We start from the raw sequence: 11,395 nt of genomic DNA, 5'->3' as shown, positions 1-11,395 counted from the left end.
CTGCAGTACTTGCTGTTGCTGCTGCAGCAGTACTTGCTGTTGCTGCTGCAGCAGCTAGGTCTGCAAATAAGTAACACTGCGGTGTACAGACACCTACTTGCGCGCCGGCTCTCACTGCTAAACCCTAAACCCTTGTAAACCCTAAACCCTTGTAAACCCTAAACCCTAGTAAACCCTAAACTCCAGTAAACCCTAAACTCTAAACCCCACTAAACCCTAAATCCTGAGAAGCCCCCTACTAAACCCTAAACCCTAACAGGCCCTAAACCCTACCAAATACTACACCCCAAAGCATAACAAGCCCTAGGCCCTAAACCCTAGTAAACCCTAAACCCTAGTAAACCCTAAACCCTAGTTAACCCTAAACCCTAGTAAACCCTAAACCCTAGTTAACCCTAAACCCTTGTAAACCCTAAACCCTAAACCCTAACTGCTCAGCCCTAGGCTTGCAGCTCGGATGCTACAAATCCACATCTCGCGAATTGTGGATTTTGATTTAAATATATTCAAACACTTTAATTTAATTATATTTAAATATTTTAATTATTTTTAGACATTTTAATTTAATTATATTTAATCTTAATTAATCTCATGGCATTTAAACCCTCATAAGTGCATTTCATATGTATATATAGCCCCAAACCCTAAACCCTAAACCCTAATCGCTGCGGCCGTAGCTAAACCCTGACTGCAGGAGCAGCCTCTAAACCCTAAACCCTAGCCACAGAACCACCTCCAAACCCTAGCTACCGCCGCACACCTAAACCCTAAACCCTAGCTGCAACCGCTAAACCCTAAACCCTAGCTACAGGAACACTCCTTAAAACCCTAAACCCTAAACCCTGCTAGTTGCACTGGCTTATAAACCCTAGCTGTAGCTGCACCTAACAAACCTTAAACCCTAAACCCTCGCTGCAGCAGCACCACCTAAACCCTAAACCCTCGCTGCAGCAGCACCGCCTAAACCCTAAACCCTAAACCCTAGCGTAAACCCCAAACCCTCGACGGGCCAAATTTAGAAAAAGGAATTTACGCACTTTTGGTTTCTCCTCCAACAACAGCAACTAAACCTTGGGTCATCCCAACAGTCTCGAAAACCCTAAACCCTAAACCCTAAACCCTAAACCCTAAACCCTAATCCGCATGGCGCAGGTGGCGCCGCTGCAGGTCGCGCTGAGGGTCTGGGCCAGGCGCGGGTTAGGGTTTACGAGGGTTTAGGGTTTACGAGGGTTTAGGGTTTACGAGGGTTTAGCGTCTGCTGCGGTTTAGGGCTTTGAGGGTTTAGGGTTTAGGGTTTAGTCAAAGAGAGAGAAACCCATGTCTGCATCTTCCTCCTCCTCAGGCTCTTCCTGTTTCGCAGCCTTTCCCCCCTTGTCAGCAGCAGCAGGCTCTGCTGCAGCAGCAGGAGCAGCAGCAGCAGCAGCAGGAGCAGCAGCAACTGTGCCTGCTCCAGCGAGAAGGTCCCTGCAGCAGCAGCAGCAGCAAACCGACGCAAACCCCATGGCCAGCCGCAGCAGCAGCAGCAGCAAACCAACGCAAACCCCATGGCCAGCCGCAGCAGCAGCAGTAGCCGCAGCAGCAGCAGTAGCCGCAGCAGCAGCAGCAGCAGAAGACAAAAACTAATCCGAAGACAAGCGAGCAGCAGCAACAAACGAAAAGTTCGTGCTGCACTCTCCCCACAGCGCATGCAGAGTGTGGGGCCCGGGAGGCCTCGGCAGCAGCAGCAGCAGCAGCAGGCCAGCAGCGCGCAGAAACGGAAGCAAAACTGCAGCCGCCGTCGCAGCCGCAGCAGCAGCAGAGCGCCCCGCAGCAGCAGCAGCAGCAGCAGCAGCAGCAGCAGCTCACGTGATGTTGTGACCCTTGAGCGCCCGCGCGAAAAGGCCCGGCATGTAACACTCCACAGAAGCTCCTGCTGCAGAAACTAATTTTTGAATATTTTCTGCGGAAATTTCCATTCCTTCGTCGGAAAGAATCAAAGAAGCGTAAGTACAGAGGAGCTCCTGGCGCTGGCCGTCGGTGAGGGAACTTGTGGGCACTGCCGCCATTTTCGCCGAATAAAAGGGAAAATAATTCCAATATTTCCGAAAATTCCGCAAAAATAATCCCAAATGGCGATTCCCGAAGCCCAGAAACCCTAACTCGCAACCTTCCGCATATTCTGCTGCTCTCCCGCTGCTGCTGCAGCTCCAGCAGCAGCAGCAGCAGCAGCCCACCGCCGGCTGCAGCAGCGATCCCCAGCCCCCCCACGCCCCGGCGCATGCAGCCCCAAACCAATTGCTTTCTTCCATCAATTGTTTTCCTTCGAGTTGCATGCATTTATTTTAATCCCTTTGTAGTTCTGCTGCGTTTGCTGCTGCACCCGTCAGACAGCCTTCGCGGCTCGCGCCGGTGCTGCAGCAGAAAGCAGCAGCAGCAGCAGCAGCAGCCACCCACCTCCTGTTTTGGTGGGTTGGACTCAAAAGGCTAAAATCCCGAGTGAAATTCTTCTTAATTAATCAAGTTTTTAAAATTAATCAGAATATAGAAAGATGGAGCGAAGAAAGAGCTGGCCCTAGACGAGACAGCGGCACAATGCAGCCACTAAGACACCACGGCGAATTCTAGAGAGCGAAGGAGTTACAAAATTGTAAAAACATTTTTAATTATCTAATTAATAAAAGAACTTTTTATTATTTCTAGTGGCCCAATTTGCAAGTAAGACTTTTGAACAAATTCCACCAACTTGTTTTGTGTTCATTGCTTTCCAGGGCTGCTGCGGTGGATGAGTTGCAGCAGCAGCGCCTGCAATTTAAAGGCGACTTTAAACCCCACTATTTGGGATTTTAGGGTTTAGGGTTTAGGGTTTAGGGTTTAAAGTTTCGGATTGCCAGGGAGAAGTCAAGCAGCTCCCTAGAGTTCGCATAAAAGCCCACATTAATGTAGCACTAGGGAACCTCTGCCTCAGTGAAATAACAGGTAATTGCGTAATCTTCGCATGCACAAACAAACTTCATTGCAATTAATAGCAGTCTAAGTCGGGACAATTCCTGATGAAGATCAGAAATTAAAATTCCCAAGAATGTTTCAACTGATCTCAGAAAGAGAAAAGACTTAAACACAGCTCTTTGCGTGAGCTTGGCTGCACCTGCTGCTTGCCTTCTATGCTGCAAAAAAGCAGCACTGCAGCAGCAACTGCAGTAAAGGGCCATTGCTATAAAGATAATAAAGTTTTGAGCCATGCAGAAAATAAAGATTTCAAGGCAAAAGTGCGCTTCTAGAGGCCAGTTTATTTTTTATGGGGTCTAGAGATGAGTTAATAGGGGTGAATTAATTAAAAAACTTTTTGTTTATGGCTGTCAAAATGCAAGTGCAGCACGAATCGTTACCTGATTTTGAAGTATTTAAATCCACGCTCAAGAGCTTCTTTGACTTATGAATTAAAATCTTCTGTTTGGAGAAGGAGGCATCAAGGCCAGAAGCGGCTCAACTGAGAGTAAATGAGTTTCTTCTGTTTATTCAGTGAGAAGGATGCTTCCTTCTCACTGAATAAACACTGCAGGAGAATTCGCTCGTTAATCGCTATCCTTTCAATACTTTGTTTTGATTTGTAAGCACATGCAAATGCACATTCCTCCGTACTCATCAACAGTTCTTGCTTCCTAAATTCATCTCATGATGTTCTTGAGTGGCAGCTTGTCGCGTTTCTGATGACTGAAATCCATATCGCTTCTGTTGGATACATCAACCACCTAAAACGAATCGTTTATTTGCAAGTTCCCAAGTATCTAAAAGCGTTCGCCTTCTCCGATCTATAAAAATGAGAAACGGAAAGCTATTCGTGAGTAAATAAACAATTTTCAACCAAAAGCGATTGTGCAGATATCGCCTTTAAGCCTAACGAGAGGCTCTGTTGCCTTTTAATTCCTTGACGAAGAACCCCATGAGCACATTAAGGGTAGCCCGACCAGGAGCCGTTTTTCTGGGCTCACTGAAATCTACTTCTCTACAGAAAGCAAAATGTTCCAACACAAATGTGCAGTAAATGCCTTTGCTGGCGAATTCGTGTTCCTCACAAAGTTCTAGGGGCTTCTCTATTCACTTTTTAGTGAAGCATTACCGTCACCAGAAAAGTGCCTTAAAATGCTGATTAGATGCTTCTGCCCTCTGCTAAAAATTGCAACTGGCGGTCAACTGCCTTTCTTTGGTCTACGCTGGATAAAAATGCGAAACCCTATTGAGAAGAAGCTCATGAAAATATCCATTCATTACGTCTAACGGATTTGAATTTCAGTGAGAATACTTAACGCATATTCTACGATTGCAGCCAGCATTTATATAGGGTATTAATTTTTCAGATATAAAGGCTCGACGTTGCAAGAAGGTTTTTCTTTGTCGTCTGCGGCCTGCAGAGGTTCACTCCCTTTGCTTTCGAGTATTTCTTCAGAGCATGCGGCTAGTGAATAACGTCTCTTCACTATACCAAATCATCACCAATATTAATGCATCATGTGCATTTCCTTTATTCAATTTTCGTTTAATTTCTGAACCACGTCGAGCCTGTATATCTGATAAATTAATACCCTATATAAATGCTGGCTGCAATCGTAGAATATGCAAATTAAAAGAAGTCAGTAGTCCAGCTCCTTCGCTGCAAACACCTCACTAAATTATGATGAGACATTAGGTACTGGCCTTGCAATAACATGGCTACAGCGATTCTAAGATTTGGAGGAAATGCGCCCTTAGGCTCAGAAAAAGCTCGCGAAAGCAGTAAATAGTAATTTATTGCAGCACGCTTTGTACCAAGGGAAAGTGAAACCACTGGCCAAGAAAATATCGCTCAGGTTGAGCATTTGCACCAACACCAACCTACTGTCATACAAAAGAGTTCTTCATGGAGGCAGTTGGTTACGCAACATCAAATTTCGCTGCTCCTTAATGTACTGGAATGTAAAACCGTAGCTTGTAGAATAACTGTTATTGCTGTTTTCTTCATTGCCGCAAGCCTTAAGCAACTTGCTCCCATAATTTTTGAAATGCTTAGAAGTTGTATCTACCAATCCCTTTGCATACCTATTTGAAGACAAAGTTACTTGCATCTACTGGGCTGTTAACAGATGCCTCTCCTAAAACATATATTATGCCTCCAATTTCCTCACATGCGTTTTAATCACAAGAGCTAAAACCGCGAAGTGAAGATGAGGGCTCACCTGTTTATGCTCGGAGTGCCTCAGTTAGGCACATTTTTCCTTAGCGTAAACAAGAATGATAGGAAGATCATGCCTCATAAGTGGTGCGGCCAAGAGCCGGCACAAAACAGGCGTAAAGTTGCGAGTGTTCTATGCAGTGCAGAGGTATACGAATGACACACGGACAAGCAAATTAATGCGTTCGCCAAGAAATGAAATTAAATTCATTATTTCCGAAAGGCAACGCACCAGTGCAGCAGGCAAGTGTGAGCGGTGAATGGTTACTGACATCCCCACGAATAGCCGCCACGACGCTGCCGCCCTGTCTAAGGCGGTATAACATTCCAGTGAAGTCTTACAAAATAGATCAACAGCTTTTATTCAAGCTTTTTCCAACTGAGGCACTGTTGGCAAGTTACAAACGGTCCCAATCAAGACAATTATAGCCATGTGCCTTGCCGTTACAACTTGGACACCAGGCTGTGGTGCCACCAAACACAAGTAAACTCGCAAAACGTAACAATGCAAGGACTTTTCAAACATTTTGATTCATAGCTAGCCAGGACGCATTCTACATACCTACGAACGCATGCATATTCCATTTTCTGAAGCCTTTTTGCTGAGCGGACAAAATGTGTAGCTGCCGCTGCGCCCGGTAAATACTGAATAATACAACTTTGAGCCTACCTACCAGCTACCACACATTCCAGCTCTCAAAATGCAAAAATCTAGCTTTTGTGAAAGGCGTCAAAAGTAGTCAAGTGAAACGGGGCTGGCGGTAAAGAAGGGGCTGCACACCTTGCTTATAAGCTGCATAGCGTCTGCTACAAACCGACAAGCCATGAGCTTTCCTGCATATGTATATTAAATTTTTTACTTTTTTAAAAAATAGTTTCCAGCAGTGCCGTTGGCATTTGCTTTTTCTCAACGCGCACGCCAAGCGCAACTCAGGCCAGGTGACCGCCGGCATAGTCGGCACGCTCTCACTGCCCTCCTTGTGCCTTTTCCTTCGAACCATGAACTTTTTAATATAATTTTTTAAATATGAATGCCCAGAGAATTGGGCTTCTCTCCAATTTTTGGTCCACGAGATGCGGTGGGAATATCACTAGGCCAGGATATTGCCTTCACTATCCTTATTCACTGAAAAACCCTTGTGCGCCGAAAATCTGAGCTACACATTCGCCACCAAGTCCCTACAAGGTACAGGGGCGATTTTTGCTTCGCTGCCTTCTGCATGGTTCGTGGGGAAACTGCTCTAGATGAGCTCGCCTTTCCCCGAGCTATATGTTTTCAAATGCCTTATTGCTCGGATAGGTCGTGACTGCGCATTCAATATGCTTTGACTGGAGTAGATATCATCCAATATTTTAACAAGCGGGTAATGTGTATGGTGGAAGTCTACGTGCAAATAATATTCGACCACTTTGGGTCCGCCTAAGCAGAAGAAGCTCTCCGGAGTCATCTCCATTACGTAGCAGAGCCTCCAAGGGTTCTTATGAAATGCCCGCAACATCGGAAAAATTTTCTCTCGATTATCGTTAAATATTCATTTTCTTGAAAAAATTTTTTCCACCAGTTGGCCTGGAAAGGCAGCTTTCAGTTTGGGGTTTGAACCGCTACGAGAGTATAGAAGTGGTCCAGCGTCTGAATAACTCCTCTCTTCAGCCCCTACAAAGCTTCGCAAAACTTGTCATTGTAGCAAAACGAAAAGCCTCCAAGGGCTAGAGATGGGCATATTTAACTTCTAGGTCTTTCATGAAAGGGCAACTGATGGACCGATCTGCAGCAACTGCTGCTCCAGCAGGGAGCAGCAAGCAGGGCGTCTCACCAGTGCCTTCTGGATCTGAGGCTACTGGTAGAATGCTCTCTTTTTTGTCTCAATCACACCTTAAGCAACAATTAGAATGTCAGGTGCGCTACTTTATTTCAGGAAGGCTTTTAAACTGCACAGTCGACAGGGAATCACTCTTTGAGGACGAAAATTTGAAACTGCCTGCGGATTACCAACAAACACCTAGAAATAGCCTTGCCTTCAAAGCAACACTGTCACTTGTTCTGCTCTGGCTAAAAGCTCACGGACTTGTTCATACAGCGGGTCTACTTTGTCCCGAAGCTTCTTTACGTAATACTGACATCCTGTCGCAGGAGGAGTGCCAAGCAGTTCTGCGTTTGCCGAAGGCCCTCCTCAGCAATTCAGCTTCTCCCAGTGTGCCTTCCGAGCTTCAATGGAATTTGCTTGATCGTTTAATAGCTGCCGCCAGTAGTCTTCCTACCTGCCAGAATAATGGGTTGAAACGAAACTCCGATTCAGTGTGTGAAAATGGGAATATTCCAACGAATGAAGGCGAAGGCGAACACCTAGGCCACTCAAGTATCGAAAAGGGTTTTTCTTGCAGCAAGGTACAAAGCGAGCAAGTGCGTGTTCACAGGGAGAGAACAACGCGAGCCAAGGGAAAGCCTTGCCCCCCGAAATGCTTTGATGTGCAGGCGCGCGAATCACAATGTTCCAAACAACCCGAGTCCCCAAAGTCCTGCTGTGCGGGAAAAGGTTCTACTGAGTGTAATAAGTGGAACGAAATGGCAAGCAACCAAGCGCTGCTTATGGAAGCTCACTTGAGAGGACTGGAGCTCTGTGAATCATCGCAACGGTTATTTGGTGCAAGAGCAAACACCCGGCAGATGATAGATCAACGACTTGCCTCTTTAGAAAGTGAACACAAAAGCCGGATTCGGCAGCTTCAAAAGGCAATAGAACAGGCTGCGGGTGCGCAAAAAGCACATGAAGGAATGTCTATGTTCGAGGTCCAGGCCACAGTCGATGCGATGAAGCACAGGCTAGAAATTCAGAGTTTGCGACAGAAAGAAGAGGAGGTAAAGATTGCTGAGCGTGAGAAATGTTTATTAGAAAGAGAACGCCGTTTGGCAGACAGGGAAATGCAACTGGCAAGGGAAACGGCTCGCAAGCAGATGGATGATTTTGCCACAGAGCAAAGTGAAGTGTGCAAGCTACTTACCCAGGAAAACGCAGATTTTCGTTCTCAGCTTTTGGACACAAAAAAAAAGCTAGAAGCGCTAGAAGCCGAGCTCCACAGACAGAAGGTTGAGTGTGTGACGGACATGAAAAGTGAACTAGTTGTCGACCCAAGAAAAAGTGAAGCAGTGGGCGCTTCCTCAAATGCTCAACTGATGAGTTTTTCACTGGTTCCACATTTGGGTGGGAAATGTCAGAGCCAAGGGCCAGTACAGCTAAAACAGGAGTATGGCATTCAAGTGGCGCGTCTCGTAGATGAGCTACAGCGCAGCAATGACCAGATAAGAAACAAGGATGCAGAATTCAAGCTGCTAGTTGTGGAACTCGAGTCTGCACGACGCGAAAGCGCGGAAGCGCAGAAGCGACTGAAAAAGCTGCAGAAACGATACGAAGTAGCACGAGCTGCCTGCGTTCAGCAAAAAAAATTGGCGTCTTCGATATCTCTTTCGCTTAACTCCTTTGACCTTGCTGTAGGGTCAGCGACAAGCAGCGCGGGCCAGAGATCGACTGGTTTGCGCTTCAAGGAAAATGACGTAAATGGTCCCATAAAGCCGACTGATGATAACACAGCACCTGCAGAAGTCTGCGTCCTCGCGAACGGTGTCTCTTGTTGGAATGATTCCGCTGGAGTGGTCAGCGAGCCAACGACGGATAACATCCATAGACGAACGCTGAAGCCCATGTCGTACGATATTGAGGGTCCAGTTATGTTGTCTCATATGTGTAGGGCAGCAATGGACGTGGCGATGCCGTCGCCTGCCACGCTACAGAACTGCACTGTTCATGCCTCGGAGTCTCATTCGTGTCACCCGTGTTTCCGGCGCCAGTTAATTCGGCCAGAAATCAATTCTGGAACGTATGGAATAACTAGTCGGTCAACCGAAGGGATGCGCTGTGCTGCTTCATTCTCATCATCTTGTCAGCAGTTGTGTGATGCGGCTGTACAGCCCGTTGGTTGCTCACGGGCTGATGCGGGAAACGAAATTCTTGCGAAGAACGCTTCTCCAACTACCAACGATCCCACCAAAGATGAGCAATTTCTGCGAGAAAATAATCCTTCAAAACAGGAAATGCACGGTTATTTATCTTCCGCAGCGGTTAATGACAAAAAGTGCCGAGCAGAAGTGCCGTCAATACAGGAAGTCTCCAAATTCCGCCCTCCCGCACCAGCTTGCTTTTCGGACGTCACTAATAAAGTTCCAACTCAACGTGAAGTAACGTGGGACGCTTCTGATCAAAAATCAACCCCACAAGGCATTTCGGAAGGGCTGTTACAAAAAGATATTAAACAGTCTGGGGAGAATGACGATGCGAAAAGCAGTGCAATCAGTGAGAAAAACCGAGGTATAACTGCGTGCGGGCCACCTCTTTGTATTCCTTGGTGCGACACCCACCGAAATAGCCCTTCTGACATCGGTGCTCTACTCAGTGGAGAAGAAAACGTAAGTCCTTCCAGCATGTGCCAAGATAATTTACCGAGGGAGCCTCTTGCGCAACTGACGAGCAGTGGTAACTGTGAGGAACTTCTATCCAAAAGTGGGGCAAGCCAACAAGACTTCCAAATTCGATGCTCCCTTCCAGACAAGGCCTCTGGTGAGGTTAGTCTTAAAAACGAACAGCCAACTACAGTGACAAACAAGCCGCCTATAGAGGAGGGCCAAGCACTCCCGCTTTCCACGGGAGATGCCAGAAGAGATTCCCTGTCGGGTATGGCTGAGCTAGCAACAGAATTGAGAGATGCCGACTTCTCAACGCGGATAAAGCTCGGTGAACAGATTGAAAGCGTTCCTGTACGTTGTCTTGAAGACAGAGAATCTGGAAAAGAGGCGTCAGCGCCTTCCTGCCCTCCAACGCCTACAGAGCCAGAGCTTCATGACACCCCAGTGCGTCCTTCTGCATCAGTTGTAGAGCAACGAAATGAAGTTTCTACGGTTGAGCGCGTACAGAGCCCCTGGGCAGAAGCATCAATTGAATCCTCGCTTCCCGAATCCCCCAAAGGCCTTTCCAACTTTCCTTCTCTCTCCTGTCATGTAGCTGCTACAATCGAGGGAATCCCTGCTCCTAGTAGCACTAACGTTGACTTTAGAGGAAGTTGGAAGGCACTGTCCAAAGAGCGGCTGTTTTCGAGGGACAGTGCAGTTTCGTCTTCCCCCTCAGAGAACGATTGGCTAGCATGCGTATCGCCTACGGATCCAAATGCCAACGAGCAAGCAGCCAGCTACCATCCAGTTCGTTAACATCAAAGAGTGCTGCTCCCTATTTCCTTAAAAGCGCTACTTAACAATGATCTCTCTCGATCATTTTTTTGATAGTGCAGTTTCAAGTATTGCCCCTTGGCAATTTGCCCTCCCACGGGGCTACGGAACTGGCAATGGCAAGTAGCAGACCGCTGCTGCTAGACCGTTGCTCGTTTCCTTCTATGAAGCTTAGCATTTTAAAAATTGGTACAACACTGCAGAAAAGTCCTATCAGCGTAAGTGAGCGCAAAAGGAACATAATTAATGGCTGGCAGTCCTTGCGTTGTCTCGAGAGTAGCACAGCTCTCCTGCGCCTCACACCGTCGCCAAACTGTTCATGCCTTAAAGCTACCTTGTCGATACTGGGCAACGGCAAAGGCACTTATGTGCAGCGCGGAGGCAAACACTTCCCCTTAGGACAAAAATTCTTAAAGCGAAGTGCAGCAATGCTTTTAAAAGCAAACACAAGCACATATATGTAAAATAGTTAGCTAAGGAGAAGAGAACGAAGCGTATTCTCGCGTAGTGGGCGACATGGAGCAGCACCTCTGCTTCTTGAAGCAGGAGACGTCGTCACACAGCGGTCTCTATGTAGCTTTGAAAAGCTTCATCTTGCTGCCTTGCATGAAAAGCACGCTGGGCCCTCCATGCTCACGAATGGCTTTGTCGAACAGGGCAACTTGCAATACACCTTAGTGCTGGTCTCAAAACAAGTGCTGAAATTAGGGGCCACCGTTGTCTTATATTTTACGCTACACAAGAAGGGGCAACGGAAGTCAACTTGAATGGCTTGCTATGGAAGATAACTTCATGCGCAAATAAGATGGCCACTCTATGCGAGTGGCTCTTAGTCTACGTGTAACAGTTGGTATCCTATGCTGTTTGGAGCTGCGTGTATTAAAGGAAGTGCTGGACCCCTGTGTTGAAGGCGCACAGAGCTACGTTGGCTCTGAAGG

The 11,395-nt window shown here is 46.9% G+C and overlaps 3 protein-coding genes across 3 annotated transcripts in view; 1 reads left to right on the top strand and 2 right to left on the bottom strand.

Moving 5' to 3' along the window:
* Positions 1-295, bottom strand: part of ENH_00085460 (hypothetical protein) — a gene marked incomplete at both ends in the record, with an annotated part of 1,047 nt that extends 752 nt beyond the window's left edge. The window contains 2 exons of the mRNA XM_013577950.1: positions 1-60; positions 274-295. The exon at positions 1-60 is cut by the window's left edge and continues 752 nt beyond it. Coding sequence (XP_013433404.1) covers positions 1-60; positions 274-295 — 82 coding nt within the window. The remainder of the gene's footprint in view (positions 61-273) is intronic.
* Positions 296-1,295: 1,000 nt separating this feature from the next.
* On the bottom strand, positions 1,296-2,045 carry ENH_00085450 (60S acidic ribosomal protein P1, putative; the record flags this gene model as incomplete). The annotated part of the gene is made up of 2 exons (XM_013577949.1): positions 1,296-1,464; positions 1,846-2,045. 2 exons carry the CDS (start codon positions 2,043-2,045, stop codon positions 1,296-1,298), a joined length of 369 nt encoding a protein of 122 aa, XP_013433403.1.
* Positions 2,046-6,926: 4,881 nt separating this feature from the next.
* Positions 6,927-10,439, top strand: ENH_00085440 (hypothetical protein, conserved; the record flags this gene model as incomplete). Its single annotated transcript, XM_013577948.1, has 1 exon — positions 6,927-10,439. The coding sequence occupies one exon, from the start codon at positions 6,927-6,929 to the stop codon at positions 10,437-10,439; it is 3,513 nt and encodes a 1,170-aa protein (XP_013433402.1).
* Between the last annotated feature and the right edge of the window lie 956 nt (positions 10,440-11,395).

The sequence above is a fragment of the Eimeria necatrix genome, genomic scaffold (genome assembly GCF_000499385.1).
Source record: "Eimeria necatrix Houghton genomic scaffold, Enh_scaff98, whole genome shotgun sequence".
NCBI classification, from domain to species: Eukaryota; Apicomplexa; class Conoidasida; order Eucoccidiorida; family Eimeriidae; genus Eimeria; species Eimeria necatrix.
The sequence above is the reverse complement of the archived record's forward strand: the minus strand, read 5'-3'. Positions and strand labels throughout refer to the sequence as shown.